Source organism: Drosophila arizonae, chromosome 5 (assembly GCF_054131065.1).
Source record: "Drosophila arizonae isolate 15081-1271.41 chromosome 5, UAZ_ARI_1.0, whole genome shotgun sequence".
Classification (NCBI taxonomy): domain Eukaryota; kingdom Metazoa; phylum Arthropoda; class Insecta; order Diptera; family Drosophilidae; genus Drosophila; species Drosophila arizonae.
The window spans coordinates 24492276-24517038 of NC_142925.1; the positions used below are offsets into that span (position 1 = coordinate 24492276).

The following is a 24763-nucleotide window of genomic DNA, read 5'->3' on the forward strand; positions in this document are numbered from 1 at the left end:
GGCCCGCACTCTGCCAGGCTCATCGATGATGCAGACGTCACACCTCAATAGTTGCAGAAGGAACTAGCTAATCGCTACTGGGATGCTTCTCCCTAGTACAATTTCTGCTTAGCTTTAATTGATTCCATCGAAGCACTCTAAGCGCATTATTCGACGAGCCGCAGCGTCAATAATGATTAGTGTGCTTTTCTATGTACGTGTGTATGCGTGTGTGTGTGTTGGTCTGATACAGCTATCGCCCTTTGCGTTTGTTATTTCACTTCAATTTGTATTACATGAGCTGGCATTGTTATCGCTTTTATGTCACTCTTTAATGGGCTTTATCGATAATGTCTGGCCCATTGTAAACGCGCTGTAATCTTAATGACCCCGACTAAATGAACCAAATAACACACACATATATATATAAAATATATAGATTATGTAAGTGTGAAAAGCACGACAAGAAAAGCTCATCTTGATTGGAAATTAGGGAAGCGGAAGAGTTTAGCTGCGCCCATAAAGATTATTTTAAATATGATGAATTTCTGTAGAAATTGTTGGGTAAATTGGCATAAATAAATGTGAAATGCAGATGAAATCAACTGTACACAGATTAGGATTAGTGAGAAAGACTAGCGCTTCAGATTTCTTCATTTAGCTTAGTTTACTTATAATTGAATTTGATTTTTGGCAATGTATATGAGATGTGTACGATATTTGTAATTACTTGAAAATCAATGAAGTTTCTTTAACCTATTCTTGTTAAGTGAATGTTTTGCTTAGAAATTAGAACGAGACATAATAATAGAGAGTGATACGATTAATTTATAAATTTAGCGATAAATTATTCCAATTTAGTGTTGGGATTGTCTGCAACTTGACTTTGGCTTTTTATTAACAAATTAAATTGCTAAGGCAACGGTAAAAAGAAAACTCGTTTGAAGATTCTCAACGTACTGCATATGAATCTGATATTTGGCTAATGTTCTTGCACCACTCTTGAGCTATTTCCTGCTGCTATTGACTTTACATGACTCTTCGCATCTCGGTATGACAGAGCTCCTCCTATTTCAGATGCCGATTCAACTCGTCATTTAGCTTTATTTGCTTGTTACTAAATGAAATTCTTTATTGTCCATTCTAGCATGTATTCGGCTGATTTGAAATTAAATTTTACACTAATTAACCCGCAATTACTTAACATTTAAACATATTTTAATGGCACACTGGAGACCTGGAGCTGAAGTTTGCTCGCGACTAAATGTCTTGGCTGTCACATAATGCAGTGGCATTTGAGAGTTGTTAATTAGATTAAGTTAAGTGTCAAATTTAGTGCATTTTCACTTTGTCAGCCCCGAGGGGTGTGCTTAACCTGTGCCCGAGTGCACTTCACTAGCTGCGACAGCAGCAGCAGCAGCAGCAGTAGAAGCGGCAGCAACACAAGCAACAGCAGCAACAACAATTACAATACAACATTTGTTTTCAATTGCAGGCGACAGACGGCTGGGCGGAGCAGGGCGTGGCGCTGGCAAAGCTGGGGTAATAAACTGGGACAACAACTTTAAAAGTACAAACCAAGTGCACGGATTGAAGAGCACAGACCGGGAACAATGCAAAATGCGATGTCAGCAACAGAAGCAACTGCTGCAACAAAAACAACAACAACAACAGCAACAAGCAGAACAACAGCAAGAACAACAACTGGAAACAAGTCAACAGCAGCTTAAAACATAATACGCTAACAGCTGCCAGCAAAGGGGGACGAAAAGCGAAAGAGACTTAGAGGAAAAACAAAGGAATGATGAGAAAACGTTGTTGTAATTAGTAAACGGATGGCTGACAAGCAGCAGCACAGCATGAATCATAAGTTGAGGCGGAAACGGAAGTGCACGCCCAATAACACTGACAGCCAACAGCAGCGACAACAACAGCAACAACAAGGAGCAGACGTCAACTAAATGTTGCAACAACAATTGCAAATGCCAAACAAATTGCGATCATGTGTGACGTTGAGCAGGCGTTTAAGAGCAATCAAAGCGACGACAATGAGGACGAGCAACAGGAACTGGAACAGGAGCGGCAGGAGCTGGACGAGCCGCAGCTCAGTCAGGAGGCTGGCGGCGTGAAGTCCAGTGTTCTGGTCAAACGCCACACCTCTGAACGCTGCTTGGGTCAGCTGCTTAAGCTGCTGCTCTCTGCGCCCGGCCTCGTTCTACTGGTTACAGGGTATTCGGTGCTGGGTGCACTCATCTTCCCACTGCTGGAGGCACCGCAGGACCTGAGCAAGTCGGCGGCCATTGCCAAGAGCCGGGAGGATTGTCTGCGCGAGCTGTGGATCATAACGGGTGAGCGAGCCAGCAAAATTTGTTAAACTGTTTATTTGCCGCATACGCATAAATCAAGCGTGAATTATTTGCCGCATTGCCCATAAATATGAACCGAAAATTGTTTTGTGTTGTATTTAACGCTTGATTTGTTTGGAATATACAACTATACATATCTACATACATATGCATTTAGAGCGACTTTAAGGTCTCTCTGCTAATGGCAATTAATGCTAAACAAATATCAATATTTTAATTGGAATTAACTTTCAGTTAGCCTCTGAATTTGCGCCAAATTGAATAATAACAAAATATTTGCAAAGCCAAATATTTGGTTACATTGAGAAAACAATTTTCACAAATTTTACGCAAAGCTTGCAAACTATTTAGAGGGCATGGAATATACATATGTATGTGGGTGTGGGTGTGTTTGTGTGGGGGATCTAACTACTGCTGCGACTAGTTGACGTGATTTATTGGAAATTAATTACTTTGTTACCTAGATTGCAACTGCCGTTGGCTCTCAATTTGCACGGAAATCTCCATAAACTGCAAAAGCATTTGATTTTTATTTTCAGTATTTTCCTTAACCAAATTATTGCGTTGATACCGTGGGCCAAATTGGTAGCTTAAAGGGCATAAACATGATTTTAATATGAGAGATGTATTAAAATATATATTCATATTCTTAAGTGAGGTTCAGTTCGTCATATCTTTTTGGAATTGCTTATAGGAAATTTGAGTTTTAAAGGCAGTTAAACCTTAGAAAATGTCATATGGAATTTATAAAATGTTTTTAGCTAAACTGTTGCCTTAATCTCTATAAACATGACTCCACAAAATTCTGAATTCTTATTCTACATTTATAAATGTTAAATACATTATCCATATAATGTCTAACGCATACCAAAAAACAATCAACAATCTCATAACATACAAATAAATATTTTTTGACATATTTGACAACTAATTAAGAGCTGAGATATTTCTGTTGATTTAATATACATAGTATTCCCTTTTTTTTTTTTCATTTCAAAAATTTAATAGCACGCTTTTTTCTCTACCAAAAAAAAAAAAAAAAGACCCTGTAATAATTCTATGTTCAAAAAAATATATTATTTGCATACCGTGCCCATCTCTGTGGCAGACTGTCTCACTCCCTTTCACTCTCCACTCTCCCTCTCGCTTGTTGTCTGTCTCGCTGGCACGTGCATTGGCGTGTGCTTATGTTGATTTAATGAAAATTTCGCATCATAAATAAACTAATTAATTTACGCGCATTTTGCTTTTTGGAGTCGCGCACCTGGCGTATGATTAATATACAAGACTATGCATTTAATGATGCCGAGCTTGACTCAAACTTTGCATTTCACTCATCGCAATTCCTTTGACAAATCCCGGAATTTTGGGGTACGAAGACTTTAAACACTTAGGGGCATATTTAATTAATAATTCTCATGACGAGATTAAATCAACTGTCTAGAGGGGTATTATAGCAGATACTCATTATTTGATAGTCTATCTTAGTATGTAAATATTTAAGTGAAGGCCGCGTGAAGCACTTTTAATAGAAAATTAAATGGAATTTCATGCTTGGAAACATTTCTTCTTCTTGTTTTACTTGCAGATTAGATTAGTTTCGGATCTCAAGGTGCTCAAGTGTTATACAAATTTAGTGTCCGTAAAATGATATATTTTTCCCATTTGGATCCAATTTAATTTATATTTAAAATATGAGCAGATATACAGGAATAGTTAAATAAAAATATTTTTAAAGTGTGAATAGAAAATGTTAGACATGAACCATTAGATAGAAATCAGGATTTTATTCCTTTTGGCATTCAGCGTTAATTCAAATAAATTTATCTGCAACTTATCTGAAGTGCTTAAATTAGCTATCGACGTATTTGGCTTACATTAAATAAAGCTGAAGGCCAACCGACTCCTGCGGCTTCCACTTGGCAACCCAAAGGCAGCATAGCAACAACTTATATTACACAAATAGTCACGTAAAGTGCTTCCAGACTTCTTTCAGTATGAAACCAAAGGCTGAGAGCACTTGCGCATTCATTTGCTATTAAAATGAGTATATATGCACATATACATGTGTATATGTATATCTATGTCTGTTTGTGGAGGAATTCGACTTGAACACGAAGCACATTTGCTGTGGTATTTACATCTGGCAAGGATCTCTAGCTGCCAATACAAGGACCCAGAGTATTGAGTGTTTCATTTCTAGCTGAAATGGATGCAGTCGCTGGTGGGTCTGAATGATGCCTCCGGGGCGGCAGTGGGGCCATAGCCAAGGCCAAATGGCGTCAAGTGGGCGTTGTTAACGATTGTTGTTGTTAACAAGCTGCGGCAGCCAGCAACCTCTGCAATTTGCTGTGGAGGCAAAATCAAAATCAAATGCGAGCAGCGCCCGCAAGACAAGCCAAGCAAAATCGAAAGCAGGCGGCAGCCAAGCGGAGGCGTGGCTGGTGTGGCTGGCGTTGCTGGGCGACACTTGGTAGACGCAAAGGCTGCGCTGCTCGAGCTTAAAGGTTATCAGTGTACATTGCACGAAATTGCATAATTGCAAAGGTTGCATCCAAGGGTTTTTCCGAGTGCCACTGGCCAATCGCCAGACTGGGGGAGCGTCAAATGCATTTGACCCAATTATTTATGCTTTAATTGTTATGTCCCGTTGCAGAGAAACTCAACGTGCTGTATGAGCGCAATTGGACGATGCTGGTGCACGAGCAGCTGCGTCGCTTCGAGGGCTCCATCGTGGCTGCCACGCGTCCCGGCGGGGCAGCTGGCGCCATGGCGGGACCTGGGGCGAGCGCCAGTGCCAGTGCACTGGGCCACTTTGGCTACGACGCTGGCGACACGCAGAGCTGGACGTTTAGCGAGGCGCTGCTCTACTCGGTGACTGTGATAACAACAATTGGTAAGTAGCAAAGCAACATTTTAGAGCCACCTTTGAAGTCGCCGGCTTAGCTGTTTGCTGTTTATTTCGAGGCACTCTGTTTGCTTCGCATTTACAATCATCTTCGGGGTATTTTGAATTTATCGCAGTGGGCTGTAATAACTGCTAATATTTACATTGCAGTGGGGCCATCAGCAATAGCAACATCGACGCCAGCCATAGGCAAGACAACATACATATTATGTATACGCCCAGTGGGCCCTGCCAAAATATTTGCATATGGTTAAGGCCTCTTCTCTTGTCTGTGCTCACTGCTTACTGTGCCAACAGAACTCTACTTCCCTCTATACACACTCATGCATACACGTATATAGTAATATGAAGTGTTATTCGGCTGATAGTTAAGCTCTCCCTCAGCAGCAGCTGCAAATACTCCAGCAAATTAAGAGCAGCTTAAGTGTTTTTCTTTAACAAAGTGCATCGTATACAAAACTTAATTTTGGCGGAAATATGATTAAGGATACGGCCATAATAGGATTAATTTGCTCGAGCAGGCCGTTGCAAGAATCAATTGGGTATTTAAATTTAAATTAAACTTTTTGGGTGGACTTCAGCGGAGAATAAATAACAAGTAAGAAAGCTCTAGTCGAGACTGCTCGACTAGGAGATACCCTGAACCCTCTAATCTGATATTCTAATCATTCTGCACTTCTTTTATGCACACATACATACAGATGCATCCACACGCACGCATAAGCCTGCGCTCTGCTAACTGCGCAGTAAGCAGCGACTGCGCTTGGGCTGCGCTGCAGTGTGGGCAATATTATGAGAATTTATTTGTCGAATAATTTCTTTTGTAAACATATGATCTTAATGAAACTTTCAGAGTGTAATCATATAGTAAATATGTGTGTACATTCCAAAGCACAAGTCTCTAGTACTTGAAATGCGTTTTTTACAAATTGGGGGAGAAGGGGGCGTGGTATCCAAAATCTGTAAATTACAAAATCTTTGTATCGATTAACTTTATATACAACACAAATTTGAAGACTCCAGGTCTAAAAATGTTCAAGTTAGGCTAAAAAAACAAAATCAATTTTTCGATTATTCTCGATAAAAAAGTTATCGGACGATTTATCGAAAAAATAAAGTAAACTCGTACTGCGTATGGTACACACGAGTATGCATGCCAAATTTCAGCTCTCTAGCTCTTATAACTTCTGAGATCGACGCACTCATACGGACGGACGGACGGACGGACGGACGGACGGACGGACGGACGGACGGACGGACGGACGGACGGACGGACGGACGGACGGACAGACGGACAGGGCTATATCGACTCAGCTCGTCACGCTGATCAAGAATATATATACTTTGTGGGGTCTGCCACGCCTCCTTCTGCCCGTTACATACTTTTTCACAAAACCATTATACCCTGATTTCCCATTTTCAATGGGTTCAGGGTATAAAAACAATGGATTAAATCGATTTCTGGACAAAACCTAATACTTTTGAATATTTTAAAAGTAGCCCATTAATAACAACTAACAATTGGATAATCAGGGAAGGAATGATTTTAAAATATTAGAAAATGCTGAAAATAATATTTTGAATTATATTAATATTTATACATAGAAACTTAAAGAGAGTCAGTTCGTGACTTTGAAAATTTCAGAGACCTATTCTACTATATAGCTAATTATATAATTAACAAATAATAATTTAATTAATATTAAAATATTTATTAATTAATTTTTTTTTTTTAATTTAATAAGTTTGCTAACCTAAAAATGCTGAGAAAATATTATTTCGAATGTTTTATATAAGTGCAATAAATATCATATGCTTCAGCTTAACATGCTATTATTATATTATCAATGATTAAAGGCATATTTTTATTTCTGCTTCTGATTTATGGGTAATAGAATATGAAACTGATTATATTAACGCAAATCTGTTTACTTCCCTTCTATAGGCCATGGCAGCCTGACGCCGCGCACAGCAGCTGGCAAGCTGGCGACCATCTTCTATGCGCTCATCGGGGTCCCTTTGATGCTGATGTGTTTGTCGAGCTTGGGAGCGCTGCTCGCTGAGGCGCTGCAGTGCACCTACATGCGGCTCTGCTGTCAGCTGCAGCGCAGCCGGGGCTCCGGAGGGGAAAAGAACGCAGCGCTTTCAACGACGACGACGACGGGCACACTGACAAAGCGACGCCACGGCGCTGGAAATGGGGTAAGTCAAACAGTGCGTATGATTGATATTGTTCGATTGCTGATGCAACAGCTGCCCGGGCCAAATGCTGCCCAGCAAAAGCTCGAGTTACAGCAACTTTATCGTGTTGACTTTTTTATGGATCTTAATTCGATTGGCACGCCTGTCAAAGTTCTCGCACAGCTGCAATAACACCGTGAACTGTGTGTCTCAAAATCGTGGCTTAAGTGTTTGCTGTATAAAGTTCCGCCCTCTCCCGGAAATGCTGCGCATCCCTCCATTGTTGAGTAGCCGCTGATGGCCACAGCCTCGGCCACTGGCTAAAGGAAGTGCTTTTGTTGGCCAAAAACTTTCGCTGGCTGCTCACATTTTTGCGCTTAAACTTTTCTCCGTCTGCTGTAACTAAAGCTACGTGAAAAATGTTGGCTTTTCTTGCATTGTGCATGTAGTTTATTTTTAAAGATTTTCGCAGTCAGTTGTTAAAATGCGAAAGTAACTTTGAGCTGCAACTATTGAAGCTGTATTTTGTATGCAGTTTATAATAATAGCAAGATTATGTTGAAATGCGATAAAGTTCGATGGCAGCTTATTTACTGGAAGTCCTTAATTTTATTTACAAACTTTCTAGTTTATATAATTTATTTTTTAATTGAACATTTAATTGGCTATAAAAATGTTTATAAAATATTCCGAGCTCTTATTGAAAATTCACCTAACTGTTAATTGTTTATTTTAAAGCTTCCAGCGTTCCAGTTGCCCAGCACTTTAGCATTGGACTTGTGCACTTAGGTTTCAGTATGGATTTGAATTTCGATAGGGCAAAACATATTTTTAATTAAGACAACAGAAACCTTTTAAGTTTCTAGACCCATTTTTGGGTTTGCAGCCGGACTTGATACGTCGTTTTTTTCTCTGCTTTCAGCAGCAAACTGAAAGTTTGTAATTGATTTGCGCAAAAATTGGGATCGTGCCACAGATTGCGAACTGTCCAGATTGCTTGCTGCTCCCCTTTTTTTTTCCTTTATTTTTATTATTGTGTGTGTGTGTGTGTGTGTGTGTGTGTGTGTGTGTGTGTTGGCAAATCAGGCTACGTTTTTTTATTTGCTGTGATAACAAAAAAGTTGGCTGTCGCGTTCACTCCGCACGCCATATACATATATAATTTGTAGACCCGCCTAAAATCGGAGGGTGACGGTCCCTTCGGCCTTCGGCCTTCTGTTTGCATGTTTTGTGCATTCGTGCACAACTTTTGTAAGTCATTTGTTTACCGTCCACGACTCTCACTGACATTTTTATTAAACTCTGAGCTATGAATCCCGCTTTACTTTCTGAGTGTGTTTCCTCTTCATATGATGTACGAGGTGCCCACAAGCTGTAGAGAGAGAGAGAGAGAGAGATATGTTCGTTTAGAGCAAGTTTATCAATTCGGTAGCAATATTATGGCTTACTTTTTATGTGTTGGAGACTTATTTAGTTAGAGCCTTGAGCCTGTTTATATTTCCATGAAGAAGAAGAACTTTTGCACTCATTAAAAATATGCATTTATGCATTTCACTACCTCCACATATTAAGTACAATTATTTTCATTGCGTTTCTGCTATGTTTTCATTGCATTCAGATAGCCCCACTAAAAGCTTACTTCATTAATTGATTCAATGTGCGCCTACCACCCATAAATTATCATATTACTATAGATAATGATAAAGCTCGAATAAGAATAATACCTCTTGAGATTATTTAAATTTTCATAATATATAATTTTACAAACATATAAAAATTTATATAAACAAATTATAGATAAATTAAACAGTGTTCAGTAAACATATATCTGATAGATTTATAGATAAAGGAAAATTCGTATTTCTTATGGCTGAAACGTATTTTTCACATTCTCTCTGTCAACATCTGAAATCGATTAATTCTGCAGAAATCGGTGACTGAAATTATAGGAATAAACAAATTAATTCATTCAGCCAGAATTGGTCATCAGGATTGCACAATCAGCTATGGTTATAAATATTCGATAACAATAGTGTGTTTCGACAGTTTCGTTTATATTTTATCGAGCAATATAAGGTATAACGCTAAAAGGCTAGTTAGTATAGTAAAAATATTATGAAGTCAAGATTGGCAAGGGCTTTCTATCTGATGTTAATAAAATATATTTGTAGGCAACCTTTCACTTATATTTATTATAACATTTGATCTATTATGAATGATTACGCTTATATATATCTGTATATAATTATTTACCTTACCCACCTACATACCCGTCCATTTTTATAATACTTCATAATTTCATAGTATGTATATATCTGCACATTCATATAGAGTATTTGCTAGCACATCAATCACACACAGCTCTCAGCTCATGTGGACATTTGCAGAGTTGATTTACCACCAGACTATCGGAGCTTGTTTTATTTATGCCACTCATTTTTGCACGTTTGTTTGGTTATGGTTGCAGAAATTTCTGTTTAATTGGAAGATATAAAAAACAAACAGAGTGACTCTCCAGAAAAACAACAACATACGGTGCGTGACCAAATAACTGAACTGCGGTCGGCACTGGGCTGAGTGGACTGCAGCAGTTTGTTTGTCATTTAAAATATTACTATTTAATTTGGCTTTTGGTTGAAATTCATTAACATAAACATTAACATTTACTTTAGAGTGCAGTGCAGTGCGGTGCAGTGCGGACAGAGCACTGGATTCAATGAATAGAAACTTTGGCCGCGGCCAAGTTGCGAACTTCGTCAGCATTAAAGGCTGACAATTTGAGCATGGTCGAAACTTTGACGCCAGTTGCAATTTGACTTGCGCCCCTCCTGGTTAAAGGCCACGTAAAGTGCCAAGCTAAGTAAATTAAATGAGTTTGCGTTCACTTTAAAAATGCTCCAGCGCAAAGTTTTGCCCGGCTCGGACCTGCAAATTACGCTGGCCAGGCTAAAAGCGTGCAATAACTTTTCATTTTCCGCTGCACAATGCGAAGTGTAATTGATTTTTTTATGAGCCGCTGCGGGAAAGTGGTGGAAACTGTTTGCTTGTGTTTCCTGTGGAGGGGTTGGGGCAATTCCGAAACTCACATATAACTCGAATGCTTCAAGAAATGGAAAACTAATTGACTACCCACTTTAGGACATTATCAAGCAATTCATTTATTAAAAACTTTCCAAATATAACGGGCGGCGAATGCAAAGTTTCAAATAGACTTTTCTATTATACAAAATACTTTACTGTAACAATTTTCACTAAAACCTTTCATGTAATCGTCTTTTAAGTTCTTGAATACGTTTGAATGCATTATTATCTGTTCATTTATTAATTTCTTTTTTAACCATTTACTTATTCATGAATCTAAATGCAATATCAAATATTTAAATCATGATTGTTATTCGTAATTGTAATAATTTAATAAATCTTTTATTTTATTATGAGTTGTACGCTAATTTATTATCATTTAATTTTCAAAGTACAAATTACAGTGGGTTCATATTATTGACTCTTTTACTCTTTATAAGCAAATTGAATTGCGTTTTTCTGATCATACTTTCAACATTACTTACAAATTTAATAGGCACTAAAAGCTTTTTAAGTCTCAAATATATATTAACTATTTATTTAACTAAGAGCTTAAATTCAAAAAACCATTTACAATTTATTTTGATATGCTTACAAAATGTCAATTAGTTTATGAGTTTTACGCTATTTCATTTAGATTTAACTTTCATTTCGTTCTCAAATTTATTTCCAATTTTCATTTTCATGTTATCAACTTCTCTAGTCTTTTTATGCCAAATTGTAATTTAATGGGCTTTAATGACTTTATAAATTTTAGTTCTGATCACTACTTACTTCATTATGAATTTAAATTCAAGGAACCATTTAAAATTTATTTTGATATAGTTACGTAATCCGACTGATGTTATGTGTTATACGGCAATTTATAAAAATTTAATTTCCGTTGAATTTAACATTTTATTTTGCAATTTTTTCTCTTCTACCTTAAATATATATAATGGAAAAATGGAGCTATGCTTTTTCAAGCAATTTTTTTTTTGCGTTGTAGTTCGATGGGAAAAGCATAAATTTTTCCAGCATGATGACGCATTGTTGCCGCATGCAGCACGTGGCAATAAAAAATGCTGCTCGCTATGCACTTTACGAGTCTCAACTCTCACTGCTCTTAGGCCGAGACGTGTTTGGTTGAATGTGTTGGGTAGTTGTTCAACAAGTTTTTCGCATTTGCTGCCGACGAAAGGTAATTTGCATAGAGTGCGAAAGCTGAGGTTGGCTGAATCGCATCGAGAGTGTGGAAAAAGGATTCCTGAGCTGGAAACCTTTTGCACATAACTCTCATTTAACGACTCATTAGGGCTTAATTCAATCTAAGCAAATCACAGCTGCTACGACTGCTGCTGCTTTAACAGGAAGCCTTTCCGTGTCCTTTGAGGCGCTGGCAATTGATAAGCCCTGCGGTTAACGCAAGGGCCATATGCGTTCATCGCTTGACTTATTATCAGCATGTTGACCGTTCGCATTTGGCATTTGGCCTTTGGCATTTTGGCATTTGGCATTCTTCTTCGTCTTTGCCCAGCTCGTTATCCTTCGTCCTGGCTGTTGCCCTTGCAATTATCATGACGCACACTGTAAATGGTTTTTTGGCCAGCCGCAAGCTCACACTGGCAAATCATTTGAGTTATGCAAGTGTGTGTGTGTGTGTGTGTGTGTGGTTGCGTCAGCATCTCATCATGCTGCCACAGAACCGCAACTAACACGATAGCAACATGACAACGCTTCGCATAACAGCGCGCAACGTTGAGCGAGGACCGCAACAAAGATTAGAGCAAGGATATCATTTTGAGAGTATGAATGAGTGGGTATAGAGCTGCTAGCTTTTCAAATGTGTCAATTACAATTTCATTGAGATTTTATAGCAGCGCCCGACGTTTGTTAAAGGTAGCCAAATAAAGGTGCAAATCCCAAGTGTTGTGCAGCTTGTTAAAGTTAATTGTGTTGCGGTCCCCGAATCGGTCTGTCTGGCTGCCTTTTGGCTTAATTAGAAACGAGATGAGCGGCTTTCGTGTCGGCATTTAATCACGCAAATGACAAAGAGATTCGTTGCTTGAATCCTTCAATTATACTTTTCATGTTTTACAAGCAAAGGATATTTATCAAACTACCTTATCTGACTGTCCCAAAGTCTGTCAACCATCATGTTTGCCAATTCCTAATTCGGATAGCATGAACTTAACCACCTATCAGACACAGAACTTGCGCATTGTGTTGACAACAGATAAGGAAAGCTCAATGCAAATATTTGTGACAACAAATTCAAATTGAGGAGATTCATCTTAAATTTAAATAAGTGCATAAAGGTATTCAATTTGAATTACCAACTCATGTATACGTATATATGAACTGCAATTACAATTATTCATATCTTCACATGACAATGCGGCTGTGCGGCATTAATAAAATTATCCCGCTTAATTACAGGCGAGCTGTAAAGGCTGCAGCAGTGAAACGAGCCTCTGCGAGCGCTATGAGTGTGGCCAAAGGAGAGGGACGACGTCGGAGATTGCGACAACAATGAAGCGCAAGTTGTCGCTGGAACAAGGCGAAGGTAGGTGACAAAGGAACAAAGCGGTTGGTAGAGGAGGAGAGGGGGGGAGGGGCAGTAGTTATGAATTGAATTGTCAGCATAACAATTGGCAAATCGTTAATCAACATTCATATGTCCTCTTTTCCGACTGCACTCGCGCCATTATCCTGCGGTCAGCAGATGCCTGTCAATTGTTACGCAATGCGATGCCAAGCAAGTTGAATCAGCAGCAGCAGCAGCAGCAGCAGCAGCAATTTTACCAGCAGCAACAGCAGCAGCCTGATGTCATGCTAATGACAACAACAACGAGTGGCAATGCGTTGCTGAAATATGCAGCGTTGCCACAACAACAGCAGCAGCAACAACAGCAGCAGCACCAGCAGCAGCATCAGCAATACATTAACGCATCACAGCAGCAACAGCAGCAGCAATTATCGACAACAACATTGCCACGACAACACCAGCAACAGCAGCAGCAGCAGCAGCCTCCAAATTTTGTCGCCGTGCCGAGCAGCATGCTGCGTTTTACTGCTGCACCCACAATGCCCCTGGCAGCAGGAGGCCCTCCGAATTGCTATGCTCCAGCCACGGCCACAATTTACTTTCCATTCGCGTCTGCCACGGGCAGCACAAGCAACTGCGCCCAGCCGTTGGTCAAGTATCATACGATACACTTGCAGCCCGCTGCCAAGCAACAGCATCGATTGCTGAGCACTCTGGATGCTGCACCAGTAGCAACGGCAACGGCAACGGGAACGGCAACGGGTACGACGACGGCAACGGCAGTCGACCTGACGGCAGCAACATCCACACTGGAGACCATCACACTGCCTCCCCCACCTGCCTATCAGACAGCTAATATGCATGGTGAGTACACGGATTATGCAGAGATAAGCTGCAACTTATCCCAAATGGTGTTATGAACATTTATAGCTGCTTAAGCAGAAAGAAAAACGATACTTAAACGGTAAATACCGTTGAGAGTTATTATAATGTCTATATCGTTCAACGTGAAAGACTGGGTATTGCAATTGTGTCTTGCCTTTCAAGCAGGTTTAAATTATGGAATGAGAAAGTAGTGCTGGAATTAAATCTATCACTAGCTAAAGTTTAAGTATATATTTATATTTTCTTTATATATTATTTACATTAAATCGTATATTTTTTAAGAATTTTGTTTTGCTTTATATAACAATTACCATTTCATTTTACTACATATAGTTATTTTATTATATGAAACTCTAATAAATAAATTTATTAAATACATATTTTTCAATAACCTTTATTATTCAATTTAAAGTACGCAAAATATAATAATAGATACAAATAAAAGATGAAAATTTATACGAATAAGAATATTTTCTATTATAAAATCAGTCCTGTAATTCTTCTAATGGGCGTGAACATGATATCTGCGAAATATACAGATTATCCCTATTGCCCAGGTCTTTATGTATACAATATACTGTATTTATAAAGGAATATACAATTTGGGCCAAGCTCACCCAAGTTAGTAGCCCAAATAAAATATAGTAAACTACATAAGCAGCTTCTAAAAAATATATATTTTGATGCTTAGAACATTCCACTTAGAAATAAACTCAAAATAAATAATATTTTATTAAAGGAATAGAAAATGTTACAAAGTCTCAGGATATTTTAACAATTATAATATATCATCACCAACCGATAGATCAGATTTTAAAGCATCAAACATCATTCAGATAATATTTAATTTCATTATAGTGAAAGTCAAAGAAGAACGTTTGTTTAATTCTGAATACTATTATTAATATCATTTTCACAAGGCAATCTGTTTAATATGTGCAATGAAGAAGCGTTAATTTCATGTCTATATGAGCAGAAATCTATCATTAACTCATCAGCTCAACAGCTACAGGGGTAGACCACAGAGATGTGTGTGCATCTGTGATTGAGGAGCTTTGAATTGGATGCATGAGAAGGCCGCAAATGAAAATGATATTCATCAATCATACGCCGCGTGGTACAACGTGTGCGGCTCTCAGCTCATTTGCGCATATAATTATTTTAACAATTTGCTGTCAGCAGCAAATTATCATTACAATCATCGTTGTTGAGAGCCGCAGCACAATGGGCAGAGAGCTGAGAGGAGAGCGTGCTAAAATGACAGAGTTAAGCTAGCGCTCTTAGCGACTTTTGCCTGTACTTTATAGTGGGGACGGCGCATTAAAAGTTTTCAACAGCTCGTCTCGGCAAGGACATGACAAGGACAACAAGAACAACACGAGCAACATGCACTCCAGTCAAGGCGAGACATGTGCGACAGCTTTTATTGACGATAATGATGACTTGGCACTTGGCACTTGGCACTTGCCACATGCCGCATGCCGCATGCCACTACGACGCAAGATGTCAGCGGACCGTATACGGACAGACAGCACGCCCTCTTGCCTGTTAGCCCGCTCCTGTATCACGCTTTATTGCTGCGTGTCAGCTGCATGCAAAACTCATTAAACTTATTTTACTTTCTGCTGAGAGCACGTGACAGATTTACACAAGCAATGTGTCCTCGCCTCCTGCTCTTTCCCATTCCTTTATGCTAGCTGTCACAAATTGCAGTCAATATATCAATACGCTCGCATCCATCGCCATTGCAATATGCACCTTAATTATTTCAGCTGTGCCAAATAGCGCACAAAGGACGGCGACACTCAAAGCGTGGTCATTGTCCTGCTACACTCTCTCTCTCTCCCTCTTCCCCCCCCCTTTCTCTCTCTCTATCTATCTGTCTCGTCACGCTCAGGCTGAACTCTCAGCCCCTCTGCCCCTCTGCTGCCTCGGCGGTTGACCACGCCATTAACGTTCCACAAAAAGTTGCAACAAACTGCGAGCCACATTGCACCCAGCCATGTACGAAATGCATTCAACACTCTAATAAATGTGTATGTATATGTGTGTCTGCATGTGTGTGTATTGCAGCCAACTTTAAGTAAATATTTTGAAATTGGCCATGTCCTGCGCTGACCACAGCCCAACGCGTTCCACGCGAGTTCTGTGAACAGTTGCGCCGGGGCTAAGTGAAAGATGCCATTACAGTCACTTCCTTCCGGGCTTTGGCTTCCTTATTCCTGCCATTTTCTGCTGATATGAGATATGAAAAATGTACGTGGCAGAAAACTGTGAAGTTGAGCTGATATTTAAATATGTTTGAAAAAATTAAATTTAAATAAATTTGTCTTTAAATTCAAATTCATTTATTTCTGCTGTTAAGTATTTCTTACCATTATTAAAATATATAATTAATAAAATATATTTATTAAATACGTTTACTAAAATTTGTAAAAAAGTGTTTATTATTAATGAAAAAATATGGCATTTTTTATTTAAAAAGACTTTGTAATGCGCGTCTTTTGTTATTTATTGATTTCAAAAATATATATAAAAAAAAAACACACACACATATTTTAACATTTAATACCAAATTATTATATTAGGAAAAATGTAAATTTTTCATCTCTCTTTCTCTCTCTCTCTATATATATATATATATATATATATATATATATATATATATATATATATATATATATATATATCCTCTATCTCTCTCTCTCTATCTCGCAATATGTAGAGAAAGGCTTTTAGTTTAATAAATATTTTAATTTAATTTAAATTACCTGGCATAGAATTAGAGAGCGATATAACATGAAAGTTACCCTTAGCTAAAATCAAAATGTTTAATTTTGTATCAATTGAATATGAATAGGTTATTGTTAACAACAGCTTATATATTTATTACATAGTCATTAAATTCTTTATAATCTGTGGAGCTCTATGATCACATAAACAAAGATATGCTAGTCCGATGGTATTATTCAAATGGACCTAATAATGTAAAATGAGTTAGGCACCATATTTGATTTGAGCAGGATTATTTAATATTTTCGGTAAATACAGGGATAAATCTGGCAACCCTGCCCACAGTGCTCGCCAGCTGTTGCAGCGCCCTCCTCTCATCGTCTGCCAATGGCCAAAACTTTTACTGTGCAAATTCGAAACCAGCCGCTACAAAATGCTGCTCAACTTTTCGAGCGAAAACAAATAATTTTACTAACTAAGTACAACATGTTATAGTATGTATATAAATATATATGTTTATGGGCATGCCTATATACACATAGTGTGTGGAGGGGTCACACAAATGCAGTTGATGAAAGTTCGTAAAAAGTTTTGCCCCATTTTATTTTATTCCTATTTTTTTGGCTTCCCTCTGTCGTTCGTTAGCAGTTTTGTTGCATTGTATTCTGTTTTGGCCAAGCAAAAAGTGTGTGCTTCGAAAAGTATTATTTAATCAACACATTGTTAATTCCACTGACTTTTCTGCACCGTCTTCTTGCTCCGCTCATTGCAGCCGTGCGACGAGCCAAATTTGTGACGCAGCCGCTGGCACCAGAAATCAATGCGCTGTTGTGTGGGGGATCGAGTGATTTATCCTGCAGGCATGATTTATTGCCGCATGCATTATCTGGAGCAGCCGCTGCAACAACAGCAGCAGCAACATCAACAGCAACAGCAACAGCAGCAACAGCAACAGGCGCTGCATTGTTAACCTACACGGCAGCAACAAGCAGCCCGCAGCTGTCAGGCGGCATTAAGCCAACAGCAGCAGCAAATGCAACAATGGCCGATAACAGTTTTATGGCCGCAGGTGTCTGTGGCGTTGGAGTCAGTGCAACAGCAGCAGCGGCAACAGCAACAACATCTCCTGCAACAGCAGCAACAGCAACTTCAACGACAGCAACAACTACAGCAGCAGCAACATTGTCGGCGCTGCTGAGCTCAGCTGGCAATGTGGACATTATGGAGGACGAAGATGAGCTGGAGCGAGAACGTTCCAGGTATGTACGTGTGTGTGTGTGTGCTTATGCCATTCAAGAGGCGAACTTGCCTTTGCAAATGAGGCTGTGCGGCGTGTTGTTGGTCTTGTTGAGTAGAGACGCTTCAATTGGTCAGTTGACGTTGGCGGTAGACCCTAATGGCTGCAGCCTTTACCACAATCCAGTTATACATAGTTAGACAGTTGGCAACGACAGTTACAATAGAGCTCTGCTACGAGTCGTATTTGCGGTCGGTAAAGCGTTTCGTCCGTATTTCAAATTATATTCAAATAATTTTAATTTACTTCATCAAGAATATTTCATTTAAATATATTTATGTATATACTTCTATTATGTCACAGACGCTCACTGAAAATAAATTTTAAAGTAGCATGTATTTAATTCTTTTTTTGAAATTATATTTCAAAGCAAATTTCCTAACAATTTAGTTTAAACTCGGCAGTTTTTTTACTTTAAAAAGTATTCAAAAAGATTTTTAAAACTCATCTCAAAGCATAATAACTGGAAATACTTTTATTTATAAGTGCTAAAAGCTTTGAAATCTTTCAAATCCAAATTGGTCTTAGCTTAGATTTCACAATTTCTATATAGAGTTAAGAGCTTTCAAGAGTTTCCCTTTCAATTTTTGTCACTGCAGAGTAGCTGTACAAACAAAAAACAAAAAAAAAAGATGCTGATGACGTCGACGATGCTTTAAATCAACACTTCAAGGTTTCCGCTTGCATATTGCACCGGACACTTGGCAGCCAAGCCAAACATTTGCGGCGGCGTCAGTGGCCCTGCCCGAATTTCACGGTTTTCGTTGCGTTCGTAGCCGGGTTTTTCTCTTATTTATTTTTCTTTTTCACTGAGATACATTTTGAGCATTTTATTTAATAAAATCCAGCAGATGGTAATTAATTTTGACAGTGAACCTGTGCACGCGCCTCTGGCGCCATCTGGCGGTAGGCGGTAGGCGGCGCGTACTTCGCATCCTTCTTCAATTTCAACTGCGAGTGTGTGTGTGCGTGTTTTTCGAGTGTTTGTCTATGGATGTATGTGTGTGTGTGCGCGTAATTAATTGTAAGCCGAGCTGCGAACTGAATCAGGTCAATTAATTTCATGCGAATTGTGTGGCTCAACCTCAATCTACTGTGCGGCTTCTCCCTTAGCTATCCTCTTGGTTGCTCCGATGCTTAAGTTTACAGAAAATATGAGCTTTAAGTCTAACTCACTTGTCGACATGGCAGCACCGGGCGTCCTAAATCAAAACAGTTGACTAGCCTAAAGGCCTTGGTTTTTTCTTTCATTCTTCCTTTTTCCCTCTCTCTCTCTATCTATCTCCACTTCGCTCTCGAGTGTTCTGTTGCTTGTAGTTTACCAAGCTGCCGGCCAATCGCACATTAAGTGCAAGTCGAAGTGGCTGACATCCGGCCAGGCTCGACCAGACTGAACAAGCCTCGGCCAGTCCAGCTGCCACTGCTGCTCATTGCCACAGACAAGTTCAATAAACGTACCGCAAATTGATTTGACCAAGCACACTTGTCAGCCGCACTCGAGTGCAGCTCAAGTGGACTTTCCCCCCGCCAGCTGCAATGTGCATTTGAATTAGTCTTTGAGCTCTTATACTCTTAGATATAGCTACATTCTTTATAAGTGGCGGTCATTTGCTTAGCTTACGATCGCTATCATCATATTATATTTATTTATTTGGCCAAGCTCAGCTCGAAGTATATTTATAAAGTTTTTAGCCACTCGAATTAATGCAAATATTTAATTTTTATATGGTTTTCGACTTCATTGCTTCCTTCATAAAAGGCCTGCCAATTGAATGAAATTTTGTATTTGAGGCGTTTTCAAATTTATTCAAGTCTGTACCTGAGCATCTCTCATTTAAGACTCCGATAAAGACCTGCCGAAAAGTAGGCCAGCTCCACTAGTCAGCTCGAACAATTTTAACTCCTCAGTTGAGCACATATACCCCTGTCATATTTTAAGTGCCAATACCATTCGGAGAAACTGTTCATAGTTTACGGTAATGACACCCTTCATATCAGTATCGTGTGACTTGAACAAAGTTGTCAGCGTGTGCAGCACAATGCAACATTGTATGAAGTCGTCAAATAGAATATTTCCCCGGCCGGAGCGATCGAATTTGTGTAGTAGGATTTCGATTAGGGGATCTGTTAGACGATATCCAAATGTGCTGAGCGCACTTTTCAGTTCTTTCCTATCGATATAGCCTGAATTGTCGGTATCAAATGAGCGAAAACAATTTTGCCAATCGGTCACGTACTTCCACAATGCTCCAAAGTCCCGAAAGGAAACTGTGCCTCGGTACTCGTGATCGAACATGCCAATAATCAGTCGCACTGTTTCTGGATTGAAGGCCGACCAAGTGCCATTCGAAAGCGCCACCTGCAGTTCATCGGCGGAAATAAAACCGCTCTTGTTCTTATCAATGCGCTGAAATACATCCCACAGAAACTTGTCATCAGGCATGCTGTTGGACTGGGCCATCTTGAGGATATTTGATGAAAATTCAATTGATTTAGATTGAAGTAAATATACATATCTCTCTTTATATACCTCTTGATTCTATTTTTATTCAATTTTAGTTGTCACTTTGATATTTATTTGGGTTTTCAGCTAATTGGGAAACTGTTTATGGTATAATCAATCAAATGTTTTACATGCTATGACATCAATTTTGGTCTCAGTCAAAATAACGTTCTTGGCCAGCTTTGATTTCATGATACAAATGATTCTATGGAAAAAGCAATGAGTTAAGCTCATACCTTTAAGGCAGATAAATAACGGATGAAAAATAAACAATTTAAAAGCAGGGCCTCTAAAAATAGCTGTATTCTTATTTTGTTTGATGTTAGTCAGCTTATAGGTTAAAGCAAGTTCAAAGATTAGACTAAGCCTTAAGGCTAATAGCTGACCGAAAGCAATTATTATCAATAACCGTTTGGGTCGCGGCACATTTTGGGTAACAGCCACGCCTACTGTGCCGCCCACTGGTTCATGAATACATTCATGCCCTTTCGCAATCCAATTAAATCTTGCTTAAAGTCGTCTAGTAGCTAAATCACTTGGCCAACTAGGCGTATGCGCAATATAACAGAACGCATACGCCACATATAACACGCCAACTGGTTGTTTTTATGGCTTATTGATTGGCCACTGACCGCATGGCGAACGTGCCTGGGTATTATTCTTTTTATAGCCTGTATCTGTTTGTTTTTGGTGTTTTGGCTGCTTTAATTGACGCCGTTTTATAACCAAGTGCCGCGTAAATATTTATTAAAGCCATGGCTACCACACTTACGTACGTCTTTTATATCCTCTCTTTCACAGCAATTGCCCGCATGGCACACCGTCTCGTGTGCCGTTGATAGCGAGTTCCGGCTGCGGCGCGTTGACTCTGCCCCACGAGCTGCCGCTGGCGGAGAAGCCGGGCGCCGGCTATCAGGCGCGCGGCCTGCTAAATGCGACGGCGGCCAGCCTCAACCGCCACACGCTGCAGCCGCTGAATCGCAAGACTCTGATGCTGACGCGCCGCTGCCAGAAGCACGCGACTGCGCTTTACGATGCCACCGCCAACACGGAGACCTCCGAGGACGAGGAGTACATGCAGCACGGCAGCGAGCAGTTCGTGTTGAAGAAGCTTAAGCACAGCCGTCGCAATGGCTCCCACGAGTGCGTGGAGCACCAGCACCAGCTCCAGCTCCAGCAGCAGCACTTGGAGGACGATGACGATGATGATGATTATAATGAGGAGTCGCAGCGACAGGTGCCCATTAGCCTGGTGCTCTTTATACTGATGTGCTATATATGCGTGGGCACCGTTATCTTTGCGCTGTGGGAGAACTGGTCACTGGTGGATGGCGCGTACTTCTGCTTTGTCACGCTCTCGACAATTGGCTACGGCGACTTTGTGCCGGCGCGCACCTTTAATGGACCCGAGCTGCAGCTGTACGCCTGCTGTGCCTATCTGCTGCTGGGCCTCGTTCTGGTGGCCATGTCCTTCAGCATACTGGAGACTCAGCTCATGTGGAAGTGCAAACGCATCGCCGTGCGACTGAAGCTAACCAGCGATTGATCCAGCTGCGCCATCTCCCATGTTGTGTATATGTGTATGTGTGACCAGGACACGCTCCTATTAGACATAGTTGTTAGTGCTAAATGTATTCAATATATGCTAATGCATGCTTAATCAGCTGTATAATACATAGTCTAAATACATATAAACAGACAGCGGCACGTGAGTCTCTCGTCTGCTCTACTCGTAAAACAGAAACGTGTAAATAAAACCAACTTTTGCAAATTTATGAAATATTTTCAATGCAAGCGCTGGCCACTTTTTTCAGGCTCATCATTACCATATGACGACGATGATGATCATTATATTCGGTAATTTGATAGATTTCTGGGTACGTGAGTGGCATGCATGGATGTCCTCAATTTCTCTAGTTGACAACGAGTGTCAAGCTGTGTGTGGGCGTGTGAGTGTGTGTAGTGTAAAGATTGTTTGTCAGTGCTGCCATACGAAAGGACATGACTGCTAATAGTTTATGACATATTCGTGTAGCATATTTATGGCCGCCTCGTTGCCTAGCCTCATACTGCCTTCAACGCAATTGGCAATGAAATATGCTTTTGGGTAGACACTGAGGGCAAATTGCGTAAGTGCCAACAGGCTGGACATTGGGACATTGTTTGACTGCCAGAAGTATCTATCATATTGTGAATGCCAGCTGTGACTGTTTTATTGTGAATTGAAACACTGGAATGATGTTGGCAGGCCGAATCCTTAAAGCTTCACATGCAAATAGTCAAGGTAAACAACTCTAATACTTACATGTTTTTTTTTTTTCTTTTTGTTTATTAATTTTACTTTTTCAATCAGTGCGGATATTATAGATGAAATTGTATGTGGGAAAAATTTTATGAAAATAATTTTTAATTTTTTTTTTTAATTTTTTTTCTTATTTTGAGGTGCATAATAATAATAATATATATAAATGTATGTATATACCCTGAACCCGTTGAATCGGGAAATCAGCCAGAAGTCATAGCAAACCACATATATATATTCTTTATAAGGTCGGCGATTATTTATTTCTTTCTTTTACCTATTTACTTTAAGTATTTTCTTTACGAATTACCTCTAAGTATTTTCTTTAAGTATTTAGTCTACGTATTTCCTCCACGTCTTGAATGCTTAGCTGAACGATCACACACTTCACTTTACTGCACTGCACGACTGACCAACCAGGCCTGGGCGACTGAAGAAATGCTGCATCTGCTGCCCTTTATATAGGCCTGCCCTTTATATGTTGAGTCTGACGTCAGGTAGAGGTCGTTGCAGTCGAGCTTTAAGTGACTCTGTGCTGCTACAAGCATTCTAACTTAGTCTCACGCAAATATGAATACCAACTGAGGAATGATACATAAATATAAAAAACTTAAACGATCTTTTGCAGTTCTGCAGACACATTGACCGACTCTGAGATAAAACAGAGAGACAGACAGAGAGACGGATATACAGACTGACATACGAACAAATATATAGCCAAACAAACGCGCATCGCTAAATCGGATTACCTCATTACGCTGCTCAAGAATGTATACATATATGTATGTATGTACATGCCTGATATTCTAAGCTAGCTTATTTATATTATTAATATTTATAAATATTAGATGGCATAGATAGCAGATTTTTCTCTTAAGTTATCTTAAGGAGTAGGACTTATGCATAGACTGGCTCAATTTCTTGATATTCCATCCCATGCTTATTTTCAATGGATGTATTATCAATAGGCGAGCTCTAGTCTGAAATAGGCTAAACTGGCAACACTGATTGCACCCTTATGCGTGTGCGTGTGTGTGTTTGTGAATGTGCTGCTTACTTTTTTTTTTATTTATTTCAAGTTTAGAAAGTAGTCATAGCCTGCCGTTTAAAATTATATTCTAATGTTTTATAAGTTTACATTAGTGCGTGTAAAGGAACTCTTATTTGTCTTAATTTATTCCAGGAACTTACCTATCTGGCTTCATTTTCTTGTTTTATTTATTTTATTTTTTTTTTATTTATTTCTTGTTTCTCGGCGCGTGCTCAAAATACCTGCGTTTATCCCCTACTGACAGAGCGAATCAGCTAAAAGCTTCAAATTTCATGCAGAACATACAGACACACATACACGCACAAGCACATATTTTGTGGCATCCACTTGGACTCTTCGTCATGTTTGCCGTGGCATTGGGCGCATACAAAGTGTGTTTAGAGTAGCGCATAAATTTCAAAAGTGCCACGCGTCATCAAAATCAAATGCCAGGCACAGGGAAAAACCCAGCCAAAAAATAAACGTACATATATATATATATATGCGTGTGTATGGGGAATACCCCTACCACTGAGCTGAACTGTGTTTGCAGCTTGTCAGCAACAAAGGCAACAAGATGTATCGCAAAATCAATTGATATGACATCAAATTGAATTTGTAATTTTCCTGCCCAACTCCTCGTCTCCTTGTTTCGCTTCATTTTGCTCAATGGCCGGCGGCTAAAAGCGGTGTTTAGCTCTCCGGGCGACTTGTTTATGTTGTTCTGTCTTTATTGCGTTTAATGCTGGCAGCTTAAGAATTTACGCACGTTTTGCCTTGCCAGCCGGGCGCAGATGGTATAAAAAATCAACCAGCCGGAAGGGTCGCCCCTCGGCATGAGTTCGCATTCGCGTGTCTATTGCCATCGTCCAGGCCATGCGATTATATGTAAATGGCTATATTGGCGAGCCTATTAGCCAAGTGTAGTACTTGTAAGTCAGGCATGCACAGTTCAAGGCGCAGTTTGTATG

General features: G+C 39.6%; 1 protein-coding gene and 1 pseudogene across 3 annotated transcripts in view; one reads left to right on the forward strand and one right to left on the reverse strand.

Moving 5' to 3' along the window:
- The window catches only part of LOC108617289 (uncharacterized), a 59906-nt gene extending 37659 nt beyond the window's left edge, over window positions 1-22247 (forward strand). The window contains exons 3-9 of the mRNA XM_018013020.2: window positions 1475-2327; window positions 5002-5241; window positions 7199-7455; window positions 12934-13060; window positions 13220-13906; window positions 17433-17919; window positions 21262-22247. Of these exons, the coding sequence (XP_017868509.2) occupies window positions 1982-2327; window positions 5002-5241; window positions 7199-7455; window positions 12934-13060; window positions 13220-13906; window positions 17433-17919; window positions 21262-22006 (2889 nt within the window). The 5' untranslated portion in view covers window positions 1475-1981 and the 3' untranslated portion in view covers window positions 22007-22247. The remainder of the gene's footprint in view (window positions 1-1474; window positions 2328-5001; window positions 5242-7198; window positions 7456-12933; window positions 13061-13219; window positions 13907-17432; window positions 17920-21261) is intronic.
- Window positions 19545-20762, reverse strand: LOC108617291 (programmed cell death protein 6 pseudogene; annotated as a pseudogene). 2 transcript variants are annotated; one of them, XR_016270186.1, is made up of 3 exons: window positions 20488-20762; window positions 19777-20418; window positions 19545-19718 (listed from the first exon to the last, which is right to left on the reverse strand). The product of XR_016270186.1 is annotated as a programmed cell death protein 6 pseudogene, transcript variant X2 (transcript). The 2 variants fall into 2 exon arrangements; XR_016270185.1 differs by having other exon boundaries at window positions 19545-20418.
- Window positions 22248-24763: the final 2516 nt, after the last annotated feature.